We start from the raw sequence: 24,881 nt of genomic DNA, 5'->3' as shown, positions 1-24,881 counted from the left end.
TTCCCTGCCTCATGAGATCAGCGATTTTTTTTTTTTTTTTGCCTTTGTTTTTTGGCTGTTTACACCCTAATTTAAATCTGGGCTCAGATTTGGTACATTAAGACATTCTATAAATAATAAAAAGCAATAAACAGGCAACTGTGTTCTTAGTCATAACATCTTCAAAGGTAGAAGTATGGAGCCATCTACTACAGATGGTAATCCAAAACCATCTAGTGTAAAGCTAATCAGACTATAAAGCACATTATATCCATGTGTGCTTTATATGCGACAGTGAAGTCCATTAATACACAACTAATATAGATTTTCTTAAAGAAAATCGTGTTTGCTTTTATCTTTATGACATTAAGAAGGACCTGGTTTCAAATTCACATGAGGTCCCTAGTATTCATACGTAGAAATCAGTGACACATTCTAGGTGAGAAGGGTCTGAGTTCTTACGAATTTATAGTTTCTAAGTGCAAAGAGAATTTAAAAGAAAATATGATGGCTATGGCATTTACTTAATTCTGAACCCACACTTCTCTCTGAAGAACTACTACTGTATAAAATGTTACACATTAGTGATGAAATGGTTGAAAAGGGTAAGCAAGTTAACTGTCAGGTATCATGATTTGCATTGTGTGTAAATATTATTTCAGTTTATTTTTATAATAGTACTTCAAAGAGTGCTATCTCCATTTAAGAAACAACAATGAGCATTAAAGAGGTAACATAAATTGTTCAGAAATAATTAACAAGTAAATTTGTAGCTCATTCAAGTTTTAGCTCAGTCAGAAAACTGAGTATTTTATGATGGTATATGACAGGCTCATCTATGTAACTTACCCCTATTAGTCTTGGCACACTTTGTAGATGTCGGTGTCTAGCAGTATTTCAGGACTGTCAAATGCATTACTGTAAGTAATACTAGATGCTGCTGTCCTCAAGCAAGAAGGTAAGTCCGAATTACTAAGACTAATGGTACCTATGTAGGGTATCTTAAAACTGTAGTCTTAATCCCAGCACTTGGGAATGCTGAAACAGTAGAATTTCAGGTAAGGGTCCGACTGGGATATGCAGTGAGACAGAATAAAAGGCCATAATCTTTTCACCAGGTGGCACCTCAGGCATGTATGCTCAACTCATTCACATGGAAAACATAGGAAAGAGAAAGGTTGTGACTTCAGATTTTAAAAAACACGTTTGAAAAATGTATTTTATACTTTTGCCCCTGTGAGCTATAATACACAGGGTTGTGTGTGTTAATGCTCAAGTTCTGGATTCACTACTAACACTCATCCAACATGCACCTCATTTCCTCTGTGAGGACCACACAGAAAGGCAAGGACACAGTACAATGCTGGACAGTATGGGCATGGAAAAGACATGCTGAGCTTGAACTGACTCTACTTTTTTGGTATGGTGCAAATGTACCAGATCATGTTCCAGGCTGCTCTGGCTACCCCAACAACAGACTTTCAACCATGTAAGCTGCTGACAGAGAAATGCCTCAAATTATATCTTAGTAAAACACAATACTTTAGGACCATGAGTAATCTTCACTGGAGAAATTACTTTTAATGCAACAAAAATGTTTATTACCATACATTATCATACAACCATCCCAACTCCTCTGTAAAACAAGCCAGGGACAGTCCTGAAATTACATTTTAAAAGCACATGACAGGGTAGATTAGAGCCGCTTACCTTTTTGAAATGAGTAGCTGACTGAACTTTTCTCACAGGCTGCATAAGTGCATCCCGTACAATGATACTTATATCTGCCCCTGAATAGCCATCTGTCTTCCTCCCAAGTTCTTGGAAGTCTGCTTCTGTGAGGCTGTTCTGAGTGCTGCCCAAGTGCAGTTTAAACATGGCTGCCCGGGCGTGGGCTTCGGGCAAAGGGATATAAATACGTTTCTCAAATCTTAAAACAAAAGAAATTATATTGTCAATGTAAAATTGGCATGTTTAGAAAACCCCAGGTAATTAGTTGGATAGTCTCAACTACACCAGGTCAGGATATCGACACCAGAGTTAAATGCACATATATAAAGTGTTCATGTGAGCACAGATACCTACCTACCTCAAGGGGGGACTATCAGTGATACAGCAAAAACTAAAATTAGAAGTAAAATAGTCAGGAAACAAGTTTTGAGAGGTTTAACCTTTTTCTTCCAACTTCTGGGTCATTCTTGGCTGTATTTATGTCTGGAATTCATGGCATACAGGCATGGCTCACAGACTGCACTCTGAGCTTGTGATGAGAGTAATGACTCACTACAAAATAAGGGTCAGCATAACTCTCTAAATTCAAAACATTTAAAACACAATCGGAAAGAATAAACAAAATGTTCTTTTTACTATGTACTATATATCATATACAGTTTATTAGGATTTTCACTTGCCTTCATAAAACTCAGGCATTCGAAAACAGAGAGGAAGCAGTGAAAGGCAATATTCTGCAGACTCACCGGGGCACTGACTCCTAAATTTCGATAGGTTTGCTTTACAATCAGGCCCCTTTCTAAGACTGCCTAACACATTCCCACTGATGGTACTGAAGCATCCTGTCAAATCAGCAAAAATAAAGGGGATAAAAGTGGCACACACGAAACTGCCCTTTTTATCATGCAATTAAAGAATGCTTTAGGGAGTTGTAAAGAATCTATATACTGCTCCTATAGCTGAAGTTGCATCTTCACCCTAAAACAAAACAAAACAAAACAAAAGATAGACTTTTGTTTGTTTTAAACAGTTTCATATGTTTATGAAACTGTTGGAACTAGGGTGAAACATGGTACATAGCTGAGGATAACCTTGAGTTCTTGGTTCTCCTTCTACCTCCTCCCAAGTGTTAGGATTTCAGATGATTGCCACTTTGCCCAGTACCAGATATAAATCTTTTTATCTATCTTCCTAGGCAAGCATGGAAGCTCATATCTGTAATCCCATCACGTGGAAAGCTGAAGCACGATCATTCCTCTAAGTTGGGGCTAACCTGGCTACAGAGTTAGGAGCAAGAGCAAGAAACCACTTTGCAGAACTTCACATGAAGGATTTTCACTGAGATAAATTGTTTTTGTCAAATTTGAAGCATCATTCCTCCTAAACTTACTCAAAACTAAAGTTAGGCATAGATACCAAGCAATGTACTTTCCAAAGTGGAAGCCTCAAGGATAGAGTGCTTCCTTTCCTTACAGTAGGCAAACAAATATACAATGCCATTCCTGTCCCCAACAAAGGGGGACACAAAGAATGCTGGAAGTCATTAATTTATTTTTCAAAAAGCTGTCAGAGTAAATTCTTATAAAGAAAAGGGATTGTCATTTATTGCTACACACATGGTTAGAAATAAAATGTTTATTCAATCCTCATACCTTCGCCTAATTGCAGAATCCAGAACCCAGGGTATATTTGTAGCTCCCAGAACCAAAATGCCATCATTGTCCACACCTACTCCTGCATTAAAATAGGTAACACTTTAAGTAATAATCTGATGCTTTCTTTTCTTAAAGGTCACTGACACATACTCACTATAGATAACACTGCTACATAGCAGTTTTTCAAGCATGTAAGGTGCTCCGAGAATAATCCCACTATGTCCAATCTCTCCCCTTCCCATTAGCCCCTTTGTTCCCTGAGGCAGTTTATTTTACCTCCATGGCATACAGATACATGTTTACATTTCTCATAAAATTACATAAAATCTAGGAACCACAAATAAAATAAAAGTCCTTCTGAGGCTGACTTAGTTTGCTTAATATGATTATCTCTAGTTAGACCCATTTTTCTGCAAATGGCCCAATTTCACTTTTTTTAAATTAATTTTTAATTTGTGTACATTGGTATTTTTCCTGCATGTATCTGTGTTAGGGTGTTGGATCCCTGGAACAGGAGTTACAGACAGGTGTGAGATGTCATATGGGTGCTGGGAATTGAACTCGGGTCCTCTGGAAGAACAGCGAGTGCTCTTCACTGCTAAGTCATCTCTCTAGCCCTCTATTCTTTTCAGCTAAAAAAAAAAAAAAAATTGCATTGGCACACACACACACACACACACACACCATTTTTAATCTATTCTCTGTGCCCTGTATGTATGTTCCATTAAGATAATGCTTACTATAACACTAAAGTACTTCATCTTTACAAAAACTGTAACTAACCATTAACCACATTGCTCAATTATCAGTCAAACCATCCAAAGAAGCATATCTCCTAGCTTACATATAAATACTATTAATATTCTTTTTAAGATACACTTTCATTAAGCCCCTAGTAAACGAGTACAGATGTCAGTCTCTGTACTAATAGCACCTGTGAGTCCTGTAGGTAACTAAGGAAAAAGGTATGTTTATACAGGGAGTGGTGGTGCAAGGCTCGGCGCTGGGGAGGCAGAGCCGGGGGAATCTCTGTGAGCTAGCTTGGTCTATGGAGAAGTTAGAAGCCAGCAGAGCTACACAGTGAGACTCTGTGTCAACAAAAATAATAACGGACATAATTTTTCAGAGAAATCTTGCTTCAATTATTTTCCCACTGATGGTTAAGGAAGAGTCAGAACCTATCCTAAAGACCAGTAAGTAATATTACCTTGCATTTGAACCAGGAACTCAGTCTTAATTCTTCGTGCAGCTTCACTTTCATTTTCACTTCTTGAACCACAGAGAGAGTCAATCTCATCAATGAAGATAATGGAAGGCTTGTTCTCTCTGGCAAGCTGGAATAAATTCTTAACCAGTCTAAGTAAAGAAGAAATAAGCTCATAGTTTTTAAAAAGTACAAAAGGACCACAAGGCAATATACCATACCCACTAAAGGCCTAATTGTGCTCCTGGGGTAGAGACTAATAAATAACAATTAGATAATTCACTAAGTCAACACACAGACGCACAGATGCGTGTGCACACACAGGTACAAACGCATACATACACATCCCAGCTTTCTTCCTATTGAATAAATTCCCAGCTAGGTCTGAGCTTGACCGAGAACTGAATACCTACAGTCATAGTCCTCTGAGTTTTTAGTAATCGTATATGAAACATTAACCCACAGACTGCCTGCCTCCAGGGACCAAAGTGAAAACTTCCAATTCACCACTTACTTTTCACTTTCCCCCAGCCACTTAGAAACAAGGTCAGAGGACGATATTGAGAAAAATGTTGAGTTGTTTGCTTCTGTTGCAACAGCTTTGGCTAAATAGGATTTTCCTGTTCCTGGTGGCCCAAATAATAGGATTCCTCTCCAAGGTGTCCTCTTTCCTACAAGTTGTATTAGAAAACAACATGAGAATTTCATGACTATTCATTTCACTTACCGAAGACACTAGCTAGCCACACTAAAGAATACTGTAAAATGGTCTTCATTTGGAAGCTATCAGGAAGAAACACAAAGAGGAAGTTCATTTATGTGCTCACTCATCTGACCAATGTATGCAAACCACATGTGTGATATAGACACTTCAATTAAAGGGCACTGCTCAGCAATAGAACAAGGCAGGAAAAGCACAGCCAAGGGGAGCTGCAGAGTTGCTCCTAAATATCTATCACCTGTGGAGGAATGACAAGGCAGGACACATAGGCTGGAGAACCCAAGTTCAAATGAGTTCCTGATTTATCAGGAAGCACAGGCTACTGTTACCATCAGAAGCTTCAATGGCTGGGTAACGACACAGGAGCTATTAGTACAAATCCTACTTCTGCTTAAAAGAAACAAGGAAAAAAAAAAAAAACCCAGCAACTTTCTGTGCCTTAATTTGAAAAATCAGAAATTACAGTATTGTGTAAAATACAGCAGGCTCTATAAATGATGAAATATTTAAAATTTTAAATTATACCTTTAAAAGTCTACATAAACGACAGAGACTTAGTCTCTACAGCAGAACCGTCCCTAGACGACTAATGCAAAACTAAGTAATATTACCTTGATTATGAATGGCTTCAATTTCAAGTGCTTGGCTTGGGGCTGGAGAGGCTAGGTGGTTAAGAGCACCATCAAGTACTTGGCTCTCAGAATTTACGTAATTATTTGAATTTCCTTTTCACTTTTAAATGCACACAGTGTAAGGCAGTGTTGCCCTGAGTGGGTACTCAGTGCGGGGAATACTAGTATGACAAGAAATGATTTTTAGTTAGCATATGCTTTTTATTTAAGTGATTACCTTTTAAACGTGTTTGACAGATACTTTTTTCATTCATCATATATAGTATGTAGTTTAAAAAATAATTATAACCAAGTAAAAATAAATGAGAAAATTTGAAGTTCAAATACAGGTAGAATCTATCCTGTTATAAGTCAAGAGAGGGATGATTTCTAGGGAAGAAAGAGGCAGAAGGGTAACTGCTGTGCTATCTTGAGCTGGATGGAGGACCAGCACACAGGCACAATGACTTACAGGGTCCCACATTCTCTTTGTGTGGACTGTATCTCTTTGACTGGGCTGCAAGCAGCATCCTGAAGCTAGGTGGGAGAAATGAGGCCCAGTCTTTGCTGTATCTGCTCTGTGTGACATCACCGTTTGATCTTGTTCAGTTTACAGCCAACATACCAAATGTGCACACTACATGAACCAGTTTGTTTTCAAAAGGAAAAACCTGTGTGTTAGACTTCAGGCACAGACATATCACAGGCACAGAGGTCACCTGTCATGAAAGGGACAATGTGGAGAAACCATTCAGCACAGGGCAGATGATCACTTACGCTGCAACTAGAACTTGAGCTATCCCTGGTGCTGGGGTTCAGCAAAGCTCTCTTCACAGAGTAAGGAGTGCTTTCCTTGTCCCTAGAGGATGTGCACTTCATGTGAGGCAGGTAAATCATTCTTAACGCTTTTTAAAAAACAAACACTTCAAAAACTAACACATGACTACTGAACAAATTCAGATAAAATTCAGAAGATAAAGCTCACCTATACTTTGATTCCCTAGGCACTTATTAGCATTTTAAAGTCAATCTGTATTTACCTCTCAGCATACACATTTACTTAACAAACATGGAAACATTCTGCTTATTTTTATAACTTGTTTTCTGACTCTTATAATAGATATGGACATCTTTCAATAAATTAGCACATGGATTTTAATTTATTAAGATGGCTATATACACTATATTTTAATGAGCATGTAGCATTCCAGTGATTTAACCCTTCTAGCTAATAATTAAATTATTTGACCTTGTATACTTATAAATCTAGACATGAATATCTCAGAACCCAAGACAATTCATGATATGGTGACATGAACTCACAATGTTCTACCTCGGTCACTGATATACTTTAAATAAAATTGTCTAGAAGCTATCTCACCTGTGAACAGATGAGGGAATTTAATAGGCAGAATCACAGCCTCTTTAAGTGCTTCTTTGGCTCCTTCAAGACCAGCAACATCACTCCACTTCACATTTGGTCGCTCTATAACAATGGCACCTGCAAAATATTGGGTCACCTTTGAATTGGGGAAGACTTGGTTCAGCAAAGTTAAAAAACAACACTCAAAAAACAGTGTAAAATTGTGTGTACAAGTTCTTAGTACTAAAATTTTTGAAGTAATGCGATGAGTAAGCCACGAGAAGTTAGGTAATCATTAGGAGGCAAGAACTTAGGGTGGGTGGCTGGACAGCTATGGACAGGACTCAATGCTAAGTTTCTGCTCCCGCATCAGTGAAACAAAAATAGTACTACCTGGCTAAACTGCATAGACAGGCTAGCACAGGATCAGGTGACACTGTGAGCACTAGAACCGTGTAACGGCTCTGGACAATCAATGCACTTCTTCAGTGGGGCTGGTTTACTATTTCTCTTGTTAACACTATCCATGGAGAGTATACTTCCATGATTTTAACTAAGGACAGAGGAGACATCAGAGAAAAGACAGAAGAGATGGAGATGAGAGAGGAGTAGATGATGGAAAAAACAAGTGTGTCCCTAAGGATGTATAATTCTTTCTTGAGATTTGTCAAACTTTCTATCTGGCTTTTAAACAGAACCATTATTTGTTTTTTTAGTTCCTCAGAGCAGTACATTAAAAACTACAGTAATTGGTATAGTAAGAGTCCAAGAAAAATAGCCTGTAATTTATTAGAAGCTTTTCCAACTTTTTAGTGTAAAGGAACTGCTTTACTATAAATCATTACACAGTCTGTGATGAAAAGGAGTCACTCTGCTGAGGAATGCTTAGTCAGCACAGTCCCTGCAAGCTTGAGGATCTGAACTTAGGCTCCTCAGCGCTCATGCAAAAACTGTGAGCCTGCATGTCTGTAAAAAAAATAAAGTAAATTCACTTTATCCAAGTACATCATCTGCCTAGCTTGAGATTTTCATGGAATCTAAGAACCATGAAAAGCTGGAGAAACAGCTCAGTTGGTAAAGTGCTTGCCAAACAAGTGTGAAGAACCGGAGCTAGGATCTCCAGAACCTGGGGAAATGCCAGGTAGGTGGGTATGACCTGGATGTGATGCTCTCCAGAGCAAGCTGACTAACTGGATTAGTTGCATTGGTGAGCTCTGGATTCAATACATAAGGCACAAAAGCATCAAGAAGTTAACAGACAATAATCACTGGTTTCTACATACATATACACACACTCTTCAATATGTCACAAATGGAAACAAATATGAACACACATTTACATATGCATACACCCCTCTGCCCCTGCACCAAGCATCATAACATATTTCCTCTTGTTTTTGAGACAGGTTTTACTATGTAGCTCTGGCAGTTTGGAGCTAGCTCACTGTGTAGATCAGGCTGGTCTTGAAACTCACAGAGATCTACCTCCCTTTGCCTCAGAAGTGCTATAGGATTAAAGGCATGAATCATCACGTTTGGCTTATTTCCATATTTAACTAATATTTTTATTAAAGTTTAAAAGTGACTCTGCACCTTTATAAAAGACTTATTTATGAAAGACTAAGTGCTAGACAAAACTTAAATTTATAAAACTAAAAAGACAAGATAAGATTACTAAAAACTCTAAGTGGTTATACTTCCTAGAATATAAATGTACTTTTATTATATTGCATATTACATTTAAGTATTATTTAGGCGCTAGTAAGATGTCTCAGTGAATAAAGGCACTTGCTACCAAGCCTGTGGATCCAAGCATGATCCCCAAAACTACATGATGGAAAGACAGAACTGATTCCTGAAAGGTATCCTCTGACTTTCACACATATGCGTGCTGTGGCTCACACCCATGCACACATACATACACACAAAATAAATAAATGCAAAAAAGTTAAAATCAAATAATCATTTAACAAGTCCCCCAATTAGCTAACAGAATTAGTTAACATTAGCAAACAGAAAAATCAAACCACAACCAGTTTAATCCTATAATATTAAATTCCATAACTTAAAATACAGGAAAATACTAAAATATTATTTCAGGAATGAAAAGCATTTAAAATGATAATGTGTACATGTTTGTAGGTGTGCACTCACACGTGTGTACTGTGGAGGCTAGAGGACAACCTGAGATTCATTCCTCAGGAGCCACCCACCTTGTTTATGAGATGGACTCACCAGGCTGGCTAGGCTGGCAGGCCAGCATGCCAGAGGGATCTACGTAGCCACATCTCAGAACTAGGATGACGGATATATGCCACCATGTTGAGCTTTTGGATATGAGTGTTTGGGCTTAAATTCAGGTTCCCATGCTTGTGTGGAAAGCATTTTACTGAGTGAGCTATCTTCCCAGTCAGAAGAAATAAAAAGATAATAACCCATTAGCAAATCATTAAATTAAAGCACGAGAGAGCCAGGCTAGATGGCACATATCTCTAATCCCAGCACTTAGGAGGTTGGAAGCAGAAGATTCTAGGTCATTCTCAGCTACACAAAGTTTAAATCCAGCCTGGCTTCTACATTTAAATACTGTCATTGGATTTACGATTGATAAGAATTTACAAATATTTGTTAAAAACTCTAATTTCCAAAACTGAGTGTATGATCTACTTTTTACTTGGGGTAAGGAAATAGACAGGGAGAAACCAAACCCAAACCCATTAACAAACCATTAAATTAAAGGACGGCAAACAGAAAATAGCTTCTTGCCTTACATCTCAGAAAGTCTACTTAGTGTCAATCACTTGTCAAACAACGTGGACAGTGAGCATCATATCACTTTAGGCCGTGTAGTGCAGCAGAGGAAAATCAACATTCCCCTGGGGACTGTATCTGCCACAAAAGTTCTCAGTATATTAAACAAAAACCAATGCAAACCAAAGCAAAGCAAAGCAACCACCACCACCACCACCACAAGTATTCTCAGGGGCTGGAGAAATAGCTCTGCCAATGAAATCAAGTTTAGATCCCAGAACCCACTGCAGGCAATTTATAACTATTGATACTACTAGCTCCAGGGAGATCTGGCCTTTTTGGGCATCCACACACATGCAGCATGTACTCACACAGACAAAAGAATAAAAACAAAAGAAAAAATCTTAAAAAGATAAAATAAAAAAGACATTGTTCTCTAGCCTCATTAGATATGGGTTTCAACGTACTAGGTTTATTTTCCAACATGTTCCAATGGTCGGGAAGACAGGAATATTGGCAAAGGGAAGGAGTATACTGAAGTTAAAGGTCTAAGACACACACATATCCACCCCCCCACACACAAACTCAATTTCACTATCTAGTAACCAGACAGTCTACAAAATGGAAATCTTTTCTAGTTAAATATTTTGTTAAGTAAGACTCGAAGGTACAAATATACACTACCAATGACTAAGCATAAAGATCAATTGAAAAGCCATTAGCTAACAAGCATGTCTCAACAATTAAAAGACACCAGTAATTAAGTGGATGCCTTTTTAGATATCCTAAGCTACCATTTAAGAGGTCTCTAGCATTCACTAAGATCTTTTTGCATTGTCTCGGTTTCCTTTCCCTAAAAGAAATGTCCATTTTCAAGATGGGGACTCAGATTCTGAGAAGTTGGGGAACTTGCCCACAATCAGAGAACTTTTAAGTGGCAAACTTTAGAGCGGATTCCAGATCTGTATCTGCAGCCACTCCATTATGCGTCTCTACTGGAGGAGGACAGCAGAATCAAAGGGCCTTGACATATGTAGCAGATAAAAAGAGAAAAGAAAATGTGATAAAATAAGCATATTGGTGAGTACTGAAAAGTGGAAGAAAAGAACAGGGAGAATATGAAGCAACAGACCAACCGCAGCCAGGGCAGAAGAGTCAGTGTAACTCCTGTAGTTCCTGTTCCATTCTGTTGCTTGGATCTGGCAGTGTGTGTGAATAGCATCAACGCTACCCATTTTACAGGGCGAACAAATGAAGAGTTAAGTGCTGGCAGCCTCTTAAAGGACATATGAAAACAAACCATAGTTTTTAATCCATTACAAAATTCGAACTAAAACATGTTTTTTTTAATCAATTAAAAAAAAAAAATCAAACTTAAAAACCTTTGAGAGTAAATCATCTGGACCAAGCCAGTATGTGACCCACCAGCAACTATAGGCATTTTTTGAAACTCAACAAAATAGAGGGAGACAAAATAGTTCAAGCAGACAATCCATGAGTCTTTTCAGTAAGAGAAATTTAAAAATGAAATCTAAAGTAACCTTGAAGTTGATTCTGCAGTTTCTTTTTTTCAGGATCATCAGATTCTGCTTCCCCATCACTGTCATTCCTAATGAAGAGAATTTAATATATGCAAAAGATCACTCAGTGCTAATAAACAATGCAAAAGTGAAGGAAAGATATCCTGACATGTTTAAGCAAAAACAGACATTGACATTAAAAATTATTTTTACCTAATTGTTTCAAATGATGCTTTTAAGAACATATTAAAACGGGAAACAGGCAAATAATCAATACGGAACTATGCAATGGAAATGGACAAGACCGAGATGAAGCCACAGACACCTCCATCCTCAGGACATAGCTGTGCATGTATATACTCAGGGTGTATGCCCCACCCTATTCCAAGAAGGACTTAAAGTAAAGTAGAGGAAGATTGTGAACAACATAAAAACATCAGGACCAGGTAAAATGTAACTCAACAAGACTTTATGCTAGGAAGAAAAGGTGTAACACGCAATTATTTACGATATAACCATTAGTCTGAGGTTATATTGTAACCCAAGAATAAAGCTTCCTAGTGAAAAGCTTAAGAATTAAAAAAAAAGAAAAGCCCACTTGTGCTGGTTAGTTTTTGCCAACTTGAGACAAATCAAGACTACCTGTGAGGAAGCAATCTCAAGAATTGCCTCCATCACACTGGACTGTGGGCATACCTGTGTGGCACTTTCTTGGTAATTTGTTAATGTGGAAGGCCCAGTCCACTGCGAGTGCCACCCCTAGGCAGGCTGAGCTTGAGCTAAACAAGAACGATGGCTCAGCAAGCAGCCAGCAAGGAAAACATGCTAGTAAGCAGTATCCCACCTTTGGTTTCTGCCTCAAGCTCCTGCCTTTGCTTCCCTCAGTGGTGGACTATACCCTTTAACCTAAATTGAACCCTTTCTCCCCACATTGCTTTTGCTCATGGCATTTTAGCACAGCAATGAGTAACAAATTAGAACAGCACTATTTCTTTACATCTAGGGACTGACAGTGAGGAGATAATTTTAAAAGTTCACTACAAGGACAGTCATATCTATAGCACAACTGTGAAAAAAAATAACTTATGTTCAATTGTAAAGATTAGCTTATGACAAAATACACTACAGCTTTTGAAAACAATGTTATAGAAACATTTAATGGAAAAATGTTCCTGTTACATTGTTGGTGAAAAAGTAATATAGAGAAGAAAAGTCTTACCAACTTTTAGATTTTAAAAAACTTGTGAGAGGGTGGGAAAGCCTTGGTTATTTGTAGGACAGCAGGATTATGGATGAAGTAACTACTGAGAGCTGAGCCACTGACACTCTGATCTCCTGTTCAAGCCTTTTCATGCTGTAAATACCATTTAAAACAAACTACTTGTTGTAGGTTCCCGTCATTCTTATAGGGCTTGAGTTCCTCCAAGGTAAGGGTTGCATGCATGAAGAACAAATCTTCAGGTACAACCACTGGTTTATCCTTAGTAAACTGATGCAGAGGTTTTACTGTGTATTTCTGAACCCTAGTAACGTTTGGTTGGGGAAGGGGCAGAAGCAAGATCTCTATAGAACACAAAATAGCATAGGCATGAACTCACAATTTTACATTCCTATATGGTCTCCTGAGTATGTCTACTAGTGATGGGAACCCAAGTTTCATTTTCTGTCCTCAAAATTCTCTCAGATAACCCATATAAGAACTCTCCTCCTTTTAGTTAAGCCAACCGAAGTGAGTTCTGCTTCTTGTAACCAAGACTGTTATTATAGAAGACAGCCTGGCTCTCCCTCGTCAGGTGGCCATGCAGAGCAGATGACTACAGGGTCCTCACTAACACTGCATATGTCCCACCACACAGGGAAGATCAAATGTCCCTGCTGAAAGGCCATCTGTGAGATGTGGAGGCCCTGTATACTCATGATAAGTTGAATTCTTCCCTATACGTGCATTTCATGTTGGGAACTATGTACAGAATAAAAAATACTCTTGGCATGTCATAGAAACTCTCTTTCCTAACCATATGTTAACAAAAAATGTGAAACTATGAGTTTATACAAGTTTATGAGTTTCTTCAAATTCTGCCACATAGTTTAAGGCAGTCAACTCTACTCTTTTACCCCTCCTGTCCTTGAAATAGAAAATGCCTAGTAAAGAGGCAAAATTCGACCATCAACATACATGAGAGGGGAGCACTGCCTAAAGAGCTCCATCCCTAGTTCCCTCGTGATCCTGGCAATCATCCAAGAAATGTGTACCTTGAAGAATATGAACTGTGAGCACCACAGGCTCCAGAGCTCCCCAGATCCACAATGCTTCAAATCCAGCCAGGCCACAGTAACCCAGAACCTCATTTTTCCTAACATGCTATCCTGAATCATGGAGACACCCATTTAGAGAACTATCAAGAGCAAACATAGCTAGAATATGTCCTCCCTCCTTAGCAGAGTTGGGCATACATACACTACATGCTCTCAACATCTGTGATATCCCATGCGTCTAGGAAGACATTCAAAAACTGGAGTTGACTGCTTCAAAAATTATGCAGTTGAGTTTTTCATAATGACAAAATACAATTCCACGTTACCATTTGCATAAAGTAAAAAATTATTGACATTATTGGAGTTCATTTTCCTCTTGTCCAAAGGGCCAGATTTAACTCACAGACCACTCCTACATCAGCCCTCAGTCTTGCTAACAGCAGCCATGCCTGCGGTGTTTTCCCAATTACTTGAGAACATCTAGGAAGGTATGAAAGTGCAGTAAACAGACTAGTAAACTTTGGTCTTTAAAAGGCTCTATGGTAAATAGTTCAGGTTTCGTGGCCACACAATCTCTACTGTTAGCACTCAACTGTTGTTATAGGACAAAAGCTGCCTGAGATGACAGTATATAAATGGGTGTGCAAGGCTTGTCTCAATAAAACTTAATGACTAAAATAGGCAACAAACCTACTCTGGCCCATAAACCATGGTTGGAAAATATCTGGCTTCAACAAAAGAATCCTATTGCGCAAATGAAAAGTTACTAGATACAAATCTAACACTTTAGATTACATACCCCTTCTCATCAAGTGGACCTGACTGATCCTCTTTCACAGGCTTCTGTGGTTTCTTCTCCTTTTTCTTCAGATACTCCTTTAGTTTTTCTGCTCTATCAAGATATTCTGTACACTTGGCCCTGATGCTTTGCTTGGCTTTATCACCTTGTGCTTCATCTGCAGAAGGGAACAAGATACTATTTCATTAGAAGGGAATGTCCCTACAGGCTCATGTATCCAAATACTCAGTCCACGGTGGGGGATGCTGAATAGGAAGGTTATTTGGGAGGTAGAGCCTTGCTGAAGAAATATGTCAATGGGGTGGGCTCTGAGGTTTTATGACCTGGCTCATCTCCCTGTTTTCCAGTTTCCCATGTGTTGATGAGATGTGGTCAGTTAGCGCCCTAACTCCCAGACTTGCCCCACTCCTGCAGCCATGTCTTCCCTGTGATGATGGGCTGGATCCACCCTGAAACTATTTGCAAAAAAACACCTTTCTTCCCTAACTTGTTTTCTGCCAGGGTATTCAGAGAAAGGCTCAAACTCAGAGATATTCTTTTAACGAGGAACTTCTGTATTGGAAGAGGAAGGAAAAACTATATCTATATCCAATGATTATCAATCCTTTTCTATTCCTTTCCACTCAGGGTTGAAAGCCAACATTGCGTGTAAGAGTTTAAAAACAAAACAAAACAAGAGTAAAATAATGGATATTAAGTTAGTGTTATATAATAATAAAGAAACTGTCTATAGGTTTCAAATTCTTCCCTTAGCAGTTTGCAGACAGCTAAAAGGTGTTTGTCTCACATAAAAGCAATCACAAGAGAGATAATGGATAGCTCTGAATGTAGAGCAGTGAAGGCTGGAGAGGGCAGCTTAGAAAACTGGAAGCTGGACCTGCTCTCTCTGTGTGCTTCATGTACACACTGATAGATGAAATTAGTGTAAGTGAATAAAAATTCCAAGACATAAAAGATGACCAGAAGTAGAGCAGGAGCAAAAATTCCCATTAATATCTCTTGTGTATTTTATTTCAAAGTATACAAAGTGATGGAAATTGTATACATTATGTGGATCACCAACATAGTAATTTATTACATCAAGGCTTCTATTTGTCCTTGTTTTCAAATGTGGACTTCAACAAGATAGGCAATGCACAGGATTATCCTCATGTCTCTTCTGTGTCATATTTTACTCTCAGTTTTATGTCAATGTGCTTCCCTCCCCTACAATTAGTTGGGAAAGCACAAAAGAAAACCTCAAATAACCCAAAATCACTAAGTGTAAGAATGCTGCTGGATCTTACAGGTTTCATGCTTGTTTCTCAGGGTTGAATCTCTAGTTCCCAGAACAGAGCCTATCACATGATAAACAGCAGATATATATTTGTAAACTATACTTCCTACCTCCCAATTTATTTTTACCACAAAACCATTTCCAACATAGCCTGAGGAAATGATTAAGTTCAAATCGAATAACCTAGATATACTGTCCATATAATAAAGTTATCTCTATTGAATGCACAATAAAAATAGTAGGCGTATAAAGTAGTAAATGTAACTACTGTTAACTTGTTAACAGGACTTAAAAGTTAAGAGAGAGCAGCTTCTTTTTAACGGGTGGTTTAGATCTTTAGAATTCTCTTGGCTTTCTATTTCAACTTTTATTAATGTAACAAATTTTTCCTATTTAGTGTATAAGTGTAAATAAAATAAAACATGGCTTACACTTAACAACGTGAAGAAAATACTGAACAGCATGTTGATAGAGTTGCAGAGCTTCCTCATAATTTCCAGCTTTGTCTTCCTGTGCTGCTTTGCTTGCAAGATCTATTGCTTTCTGTGTGAAGGAGGCAAAACATAAACTTAAAATGAAAGCATAAATCTTAAGTTTGAAGCAAACAATGCCCCCCAACACACACAATGGGGGACTGAGAGATTAGATCGAAGTAAAAAGGAAGTTGAGGAAATTTTCAAAAATTAAGTACAGTTGGACTGGAGACATGGCTCAGGGGTTAAGGGCACTAGCTAGTCTTCTGGGTGACCGGGGTTCAATTCTCAGCACCCATATGTCAGATCACGAACATCTGGAGCTCCAGTTGAGCAGATCTGACATTCTCTTCTGACCTGTGGACACCAGGCACACTGCACAGACACAGATACAGGCAGAACACCCACACACATAAAATAAACTTAAAGCCTTTGAAAAGCCTTGGTGCTGCTTTGCCTAACGTATAAACAGAATGCCTAGAGATAAAATCCTCTATGAAACAGTGCGATATAGACTCTAAAAAGTTCTCAAAACTATACTGAACAAAGACATTTAAAAATAAGTATCACATCAAAGAATATGAAAATATCATTAAAAATATTAAAAATTTTAGGAATATGAGAAGTATGAGGGGCATTTTGATGATTTGATAAAAATTCATTTTCTATCTTTTCACAGAAGGCTGTGATGGGAAGTACTATAGAGATTAAAAAAGAAGATCTTCCCGGATAGAACCCAAATATAGCCAAGCAACTATTTAAAAGTGATACAGAACCAAGTCAACAATGAGAAAGCAGGCTTTTAAAATGGTATTATAGCAAATGGACATTAGTGAGAGAACAAAAAAGATCTTCACTTAAATCTCATGTGTCCAGCAAAAACTAACTCAAAAAGAGCACAGACTTAAATATAAAACTTTCAGAAAACAAAAACAAAAAAGTTCTAGACTTAATATCAAAAGCATAATGTATAAAATGAAAAGATGTTAACATGGAGCATAACAAAAACATCTGTTCTCGAAAGATTCTAATAAAATGATAAAACGACATATTACAGACTAGGAGAAATACTATGAAACGCCTGACAAAAGAGAAACACCTACAGAACTCACAAGGGGATCCTGAAGACAACAGTTTTAAGAGAATCCGTTAATGTGCCAGTAAGATGGTTAATTGGATAAAGGGTCTTGTTATCCAGCCTGATTGATTTAAGAGGCCTGTACAGCAGGAGAGAACCAATTCTTAAAAGCTGCTTCCCCAGCACCCCAGTTAACTAGTGGACCACTTCACCAAAGAGACTACAGATGGCATACCATCGTTTGAATGTTGCAAATTAGAACTACAATGAAAAAGACCATACACCTATCACAATGGCTAAAAGTAAAAACAGTGTGAACACTAATGCTGGTAAGGATGGCCAAGAACTATAATGGTTTAACAGTACTGAAAAACTGGTTTTATTTACAGAACAAAATATGTAACTAATACGTAAACAAGCAACTCTACTCCTAGAGAATCACCCAAAGAAGGATTTGTGTTCACCCAAAAGCCTGTACATGAGTGAACGTTCCAGACAGCTTTCAACATAGTTATATGAATAACATGGAGCACCAGTCGGCAATCAAAAGGGACGGACTATTGCCATAGAAGATTTGGATGACTCTCGAGGCTATTATGTTGACTGAAAAAAGCCAATGCTAATGGTTGCATATTACATGATTCCATTTATGTAATAGTCTCAAAATGTCAAAGTCAGAGATGGGAAGTAATGAATGCTGCCAGGGACCTGGGATGTGAGTAGAAGAGAAAATGAAGGTGGATATAACAGCAGCATGAGGGGTTCCCATGGAACTGCTCTAGAGTACAATGCTTGTTCATTTGGTGAGCTCATGTTTAGTTTTGTAAATGAAACCTGTGGTGATAGATATACAACCTATACTATCCTTGAACTGCACAGAAACACATACACAAAAGTACAAACCAAACTGGGGGATGAGCCATCATGGCAGTGCATGCCTTTAATCCCAGCACGGTGGGGGGGGAGGGGGGAGGGGGGGGAGGGCAGAGGCAGGTGGATTGCTTTGAGTTCTTTGAGTTCCAGGCCAGCCTGGTCTACAAAGTGAGTCTAGGACAGCCAAGGCTACACAGAGAAAGCCGGTCTTCTACACCTCCTCCTCCCCCTCCCCCGAAAAGCTACAATGTGTCAACACGATATCTTGGGTGTGATACTGTACCAATTTTACAACATGCAGCTGAGGGAAGGATACACTGAATACCTCTTATCACTTAAAACTGCATGTTATCTCAAAATAAAATGTTTTACATAGTTTCTCTCAAAATAAAATGTTTTACATAGTTTCTCTGTGTAGTCCTGGCTATCCAAGAACTTACTCTGTAGACCAGGCTGGCCTTGAACTCACAGAAATCTGCCTGCCTTCTCCCAGCTTTCAAAATAAAAACTTTGGTCAGGCTTAGTAGTTTAGGGATTGCAGAGATGTCTCAGGGGTTAAGAACACTGGCTGCTCTTCCAGAGGACCTGGGTTCAGTTCCCAGCACCTACATGGTAGCTCACAATCATCTGTAACTACATTTTCAGGAGAGCCAATGCCCTCTTCTGGCCCCCCTGGGTATTCAGAACACACACATAGAATACAATAAACTATAATTTAACATATATGTAGATATATGAAAATAAAGAACAAGCATGAATTACTAGAACATTCCAGTGGGGAGAGGGTATAGGCATGGGGTTGGTGAGATGGCACAGTGGGTAAGGATGCCTGCTACCAAGACTGATGACTTGAGTTTGATTCCTGGGAACCATACATTAGAAAATGAGAACAAACTCCTCAAAGTTGTCCTCTGTCCCCCCCCCCCCACATGCTATGGCACATGCTCACACACAATCACACATCTCACTCATACACACCGTCCCTCCCACTAGAATATATGCTCCACAAAGTCGGGGGTTAATGTCTTCACTTTTGCATGCATCAGCAAAGAGCTGGTATATGACTGAGTGACTTCACTAACTCAGGGTCAGCTAGGATCTAGCTATCAGTATAAAGTACAAAGGTTTGGAAGATCTGAGATTGTCTTTTCCTGAGTAGATCATGGGGCATCCACCCCAGAAATCCCTAGCAAACAGCATCTGGACAAAAGTTCAAGCCTTTATCTGCCAAGGCTGACTCTTTATGCTCAGGAGGCCATTTCCATCTTATCCTTTGACAGTTATTCTATCAGTGACATGCCAATGTTGGTTGGGGCTCTCCCCTAAAGAAAAGTATGTTTATGTTCTATCTCAGATCCATAGATACAACATCCCACTAATGGCACACCAACTCTCTTGGGTTCCTAGATTTCTCTCTAGTTGCCATCTTAGCACTCTTTACCTCCACAACACATCCCCAAGGAAAGCCCTAACTTCATTTGGGTTAATCTCCTATTCCTCCTGCAATGCTGTCTCTTGGCTGCCAAAGCACATGCTCATCTAACTCCCCCTCTGCAGGACTTAGCAGTAGTGACAAATACCCAAACAGTACCTCCTTTCTTGGTCTTCATTACACCTTTAGCTACTGATTGCGCTGTGATTATTTTTCTGTGTCTTTGATATGCTATACAGGCCTTGGTTTTTTTCCTCATTCTATAAACTCTCCAAGATGGAACATTCCATGTCTACCTTTATGCCAATTCCCAAATTCCTTTTTTTCTGGTATAGCCCACACATGAATGTATGAAATGCTTACTTGGCACTTCCGTCTGGCTGTCTCCACAAATATTTCAAAATTAGTTCAGAGCCCATATTTCTTTTTGTCTCTCCATGCTTGCTTGTCTTGCATCTTCAGAACCAACTTATTCCCATTCTTACAGTACACCCAGAACTCCTGTAGAAAACTGGGATGACTCCTCTTTCATGGCTTAACTGAAGGCACAGACTACAATATTTTCTTTTTTAAACTTTTCTGTGCACCAGCCTTTCTTAATGTGTTTAAAATAAGAACCACCCTAATTTGGCCAGTCACCACCTTCCACCGCACATACCTCTGTCTTCTAACAGGTCTCCTTCCACCCACATGGGCCACCAGTCAGATTTGTCTCTATACACAGATGAAAGTTTGATTCTGAACCACAAATGTGAAAATGCCACTCCACTACTCAAGTTATTTTTGCAAATTTCCATTACAGCAGAATGAAGACCCACTATGGTGTGTAGCACACAGACTCTTGATGACAGCCTAGCTGTGTTGATTTATGCTCCTGCTTATACACTGGCTTCCTGTGATGTCAAACTGCTCGTACAACCCAAACCAACTAAGGTTACATAGGCTCAGAACATACAAAGAAGACCCTATGCCATTGTCTCTCTGTGAGATTCCAGTTTCTCAAGACCTCAGTGCCAGTATGGCCCTCCGGGTACAACCCACTCTCCAACACCAACTGGGCCCATCTATGACTGCTTGTACATGCTTCCAATGATTACACTGTGTTCTGTCAGTCGCTTTCTGCTTTTATCTAAACTACTAGAGGCATATGTGCCCACGCACACAAGAGCTAGCGTGCTCGTACACATACGTGTACACACACACACACACACACACACACACACACGGGGTTGAAGAGTACGGGAATGGGGGTGTGTGTGCAAATACCATTTGGGAAATACTGGATTGCCCAAATCTTAGCACAGTTTTACATGGGCAACAAATATTTTGGACTAGGTCATCTCTGAATTTTACTTCACGTTCTATTACTTGAAGTTTTCTCCACCTCTTGCAAGGCTTTTATTACATTTCCTCTGCCAGGAAAACATTCACTATTTCTTTTTAAGTCGGCAGAATTTTGCAGTGAACGAAAACCAGGAGCAAAAAAACCCAACCAACCAACCAACCAAACAAACAAAAAAATCAAAACAAAACAAAAAACCAGGAGCTTCTATGCACACAGACCTGGATTGGAAACTAACCCCAACACTAATCAACTGCAGGTCTTTGGGCAACCAGAGCCTGAAGAAGCTCGAGTTTCTAATAATGTGAAACCCGAGTAACACTCACCTTGAAGAGTTGTTCTGAGGATTCAATAGCTCCCATCAAACACTGAGGCAATTAGAGTTAGTGTTCATTTTATCTGAGATCACCTCCCAGTGAAACATTTCTTGTCTATTCTTGGAAGAGTGAGCAGTAGCCTAGATGCCCACCCACATGAACTAACCTCTGTTATAGTATTTCTTTAATTGTTTTTAACTTCTGGGGTTTTGTTGTTGTTATTTTAGCTATTTGCATCTTGCAATAGATTAAATGCATCCATCTCTGAAGACTTTTGCTTTGTTCCTTGGGAAAATGACTCAGTTAACAATTCTTCATGTAAATGTTAGAAAACTGAAAATGCTCATGGAGAAGAGCACACCTGAATCAAGCACCAGCAAAACTGTAGCTCAACATCCCTCATCCCTCTCACTCACACCTATACTGTTCATGTTTGTCAGTCTCTATCTGGCACTCCCCCCCGCCCCCACCAAGAGCATCTAGCAGTCTACTTTAGACACAATGCATTCTGGTTACATTACAAATGTTGAAATATAATTTCTAATATCTAAAGGAAATCAACAAATATATTCAAATACAAATCAACATATACATACAAATCAACAAATACATTCACAGAAGCAAAAACAAAACCAACAAAAAAGCCCCCAAACCTCCCAAAACAACACCTCAGCATTTTCTGAATAGGGTTACAAAAATACAGGGTTATAAAAACTTGGTGGCAAAGATACACATTAACAGCAAACTTACTCTTAATTCTTAAAAATGAGCCATCGTTACATTTAGACTTTATTAAAAAATAGCAAACACTCATTTTCAAAATCTTTCAGGTTGAATTTCAAGAAAAGACCACCGGACAAGCCTCTATTTCCATTCTTTGTGTGGACTGATGCCTGTTTAAATTGCCCTCATCTGGGTGGAAGTTCTTCAGAATCAATTATCCTACGTTAAGAAAATAAGTTTGCATTATCACTGTTACATATGACAGCCACTGAACAAATACCTTTTTCACAAACTACTAGAAGACCAATATCGAAGGGTATTTCGTTCCACTCTTTGGTAACAACTAACCTAGTGGGCTATAAGTCTTAAGATACCAAGCCACATTCTAGACCCCATTGATGATGGGAGACAGCGTTACAAACATTGGTTAATGAATGCTGTTCCACGAAGCAGCAATAATCTTTTCCTAACATTAGCTATCTTAGGAACCCAAAATTTACATACAAAACACTGGTATTTTTGTTTGTTTGTTTTCTGTGAAGCAGGAAAACTTAAGACACAGATTTAAATACTCCCTAATCCTAAATACTATAATTTGGGAGAACATACATAACAAACGTATTCCTAGTGAATTCATGGGGATGGCGTGTTGGCCGCCTCCAACCTCAGGTTCTTGGGCTATTCTGAACATCTGGAAGTCTTTGTTCACCAGCCTAACAAACCGAGAAGACCACCTTATTCTAAACTAAGTCTTATTCTAAGTCCAGAGTAGTACTTTACAAAAAATTTACGCTTTTCCTTTCTTCCTGGTAGACACTGGAGATCTTCCTGATTGGAGACAGCTGCCCAGTTCTGTCCAAAGTCTGTTTTGTTTTCCAATGTCACAAGCAAAACCGAGAGTCACACAGCCCCTGAGGCTGCGGAGGCGCCACGGCCGGCCCCTCTGGGAAGCGCCCCCTCTCCAGTTCGGGTCGGCGCGGCCCCGCCTTCCCGGCCCGGGACCAGGGGCGCGGCCGCTCCTTCGCTCCCCGCCCCCACCCCTCCCCGGCACCAACCCGGGGTCCGGCCCGGCAGCGGGACCCAGAAGGGCGTCTGTACCTGGAGGTTGGTGCTCGTGGACGCCATGGTGGAGGTCCGAGGCGGGTCCCCGCGGACGAAAGCGGACCGAGGACAGCCGGCAGCAGCGCCGTCGAGTCGCGCCCGAGTCACCGTCGCCAACCTCCGGAGGCTGGTGGCTCTGAGACCCCGAGCGGCAGCCCCGCGCAGGGCTGTAAATCTTGCAGGAACAACACCAGCCACCGACCCTCCTCACCAAACTTCCGCAATCCCGAGCCCCTTAGGGCTCTGGTCCCGCCTCCGGCCCGGGCACTTCCGCGTCGTCATCAGCACACGCGCTGACCAGTCACCCAGGATGCGTTTCGCCACAGATGAGCTCTCGCGAAGTGAGAACAGGAAGCAATGATGCGGAAGTCAGGCTGAACGCCGGTGTGGGATTCTGGGTTGAATTCTGGTGCAGAACAGGGACCTGTTTTGAGACTGATGAAAGAGAGAGAGAAGTGTGTGGCTCAGCTAACGTGTCGTGTATTAGCATATTATGTTCATTTAAAGTGCTAGCAGAGGAAGCTGGGTGAATTCTCTGTATTTGCAACTTTTCTGCAAACGTTTTAAAGTAAGCTTCTTTTTTTTTTTTTTTTAATTACTGCTATTCTTACATTCTAGCACATTAAAATTCCCATTGTGTATATAAAGTGTCTTCACCCCTAATGACTAGTAGTCACAGTACTGGGAGGTACTTTTCACACTACCGGAAGAGAAAGGTAATCATCAACCCAGCTATAAACCGTGGGTCTACAAAGGTGAAATGCCTGCAGATATGCTCGTGCAATACTGGCACAAATGTGGGAATAACCAACCACTCTCTGACTGGATTTACAGCCCACTCCATGAGAGCGGACCCAACCTTGACACTTCTTAGGTGGCCATGAACTTTACACTGGAAAATCCGTGGGCTTAGAAAACCAAATACTGTTGTTCTGATAAAGGAACACAGCAACAAAAAGGACTCCCCACAACATGCTGCTACATCCATAGATCAGTGCTTCACTCTCCAGTCATCAAAGAAGCTTCCTCTTGTAGTATATGGGAACTAGCAGACAACTAGTGGACAATGTGCAGAGGGTGAGAGACCTTGGAGCACTCAGACCCCAGCGGGATGTCTTCATCACAGCCCTCCCCTCAGGGCTCAGGGCTCTGTTCAGAAGAGGAGGAGGAAAGACTAAGACAGAGGAGTTGGGTGACTCCAAGGGAACAGGGTCTTCCAGACACAAAAAGACTGATGCACATAAAAACTCGCAGATACTGTGTCAGCATATATAGAGTTCAAATCAGATGGTGCCCCAGCCCTGAGAGGGGCCAGTGGACATGGGCTTCTAGCCCTGACCAAGATGTCTGTAACTGACACCCAGTTGCAAAGGAAAATTTAATTTTTTCCAATGAAGTCTCACTGGGTACACAAACTGCACTTAAGAACAGGCCCTATGCCAGCAGTAGAGGACCCACATAAAACAAGCTCAAAGCTATTTTTGTAGACTTTTTGACTCATACTGCTTTGTTTAATTTTTGTTTTTTGTCTAACTTGTCTTTTGCCTATATATTATAGTTTCTAATCTTGTGTTTTTATTTGAGTGTGTGTTTTTTGTGTTCTTTTTCTGCCTGTTTGCTATCTATCTATCTATCTATCTATCTATCTATCTATCTATCTATCTATCTATCTATCT

General features: G+C 39.7%; 1 protein-coding gene across 1 annotated transcript in view; it reads right to left on the bottom strand.

The window, feature by feature from the left end:
* Vps4b (vacuolar protein sorting 4 homolog B) overlaps positions 1-23,460 on the bottom strand; it is a 28,048-nt gene extending 4,588 nt beyond the window's left edge. Inside the window, exons 1-9 of the mRNA XM_055601251.1 lie at positions 23,203-23,460; positions 16,298-16,409; positions 14,591-14,747; positions 11,557-11,624; positions 7,283-7,402; positions 5,084-5,240; positions 4,573-4,721; positions 3,363-3,444; positions 1,690-1,909 (exon numbers count right to left, since the gene is read on the bottom strand). Coding sequence (XP_055457226.1) covers positions 1,690-1,909; positions 3,363-3,444; positions 4,573-4,721; positions 5,084-5,240; positions 7,283-7,402; positions 11,557-11,624; positions 14,591-14,747; positions 16,298-16,409; positions 23,203-23,229 — 1,092 coding nt within the window. The 5' untranslated portion in view covers positions 23,230-23,460. The remainder of the gene's footprint in view (positions 1-1,689; positions 1,910-3,362; positions 3,445-4,572; positions 4,722-5,083; positions 5,241-7,282; positions 7,403-11,556; positions 11,625-14,590; positions 14,748-16,297; positions 16,410-23,202) is intronic.
* Positions 23,461-24,881: the final 1,421 nt, after the last annotated feature.

The sequence above is a fragment of the Psammomys obesus genome, unplaced genomic scaffold (assembly GCF_907164565.1).
Source record: "Psammomys obesus unplaced genomic scaffold, mPsaObe1.curated_primary_1811, whole genome shotgun sequence".
NCBI lineage: Eukaryota > Metazoa > Chordata > Mammalia > Rodentia > Muridae > Psammomys > Psammomys obesus.
The sequence above is the reverse complement of the archived record's forward strand: the minus strand, read 5'-3'. Positions and strand labels throughout refer to the sequence as shown.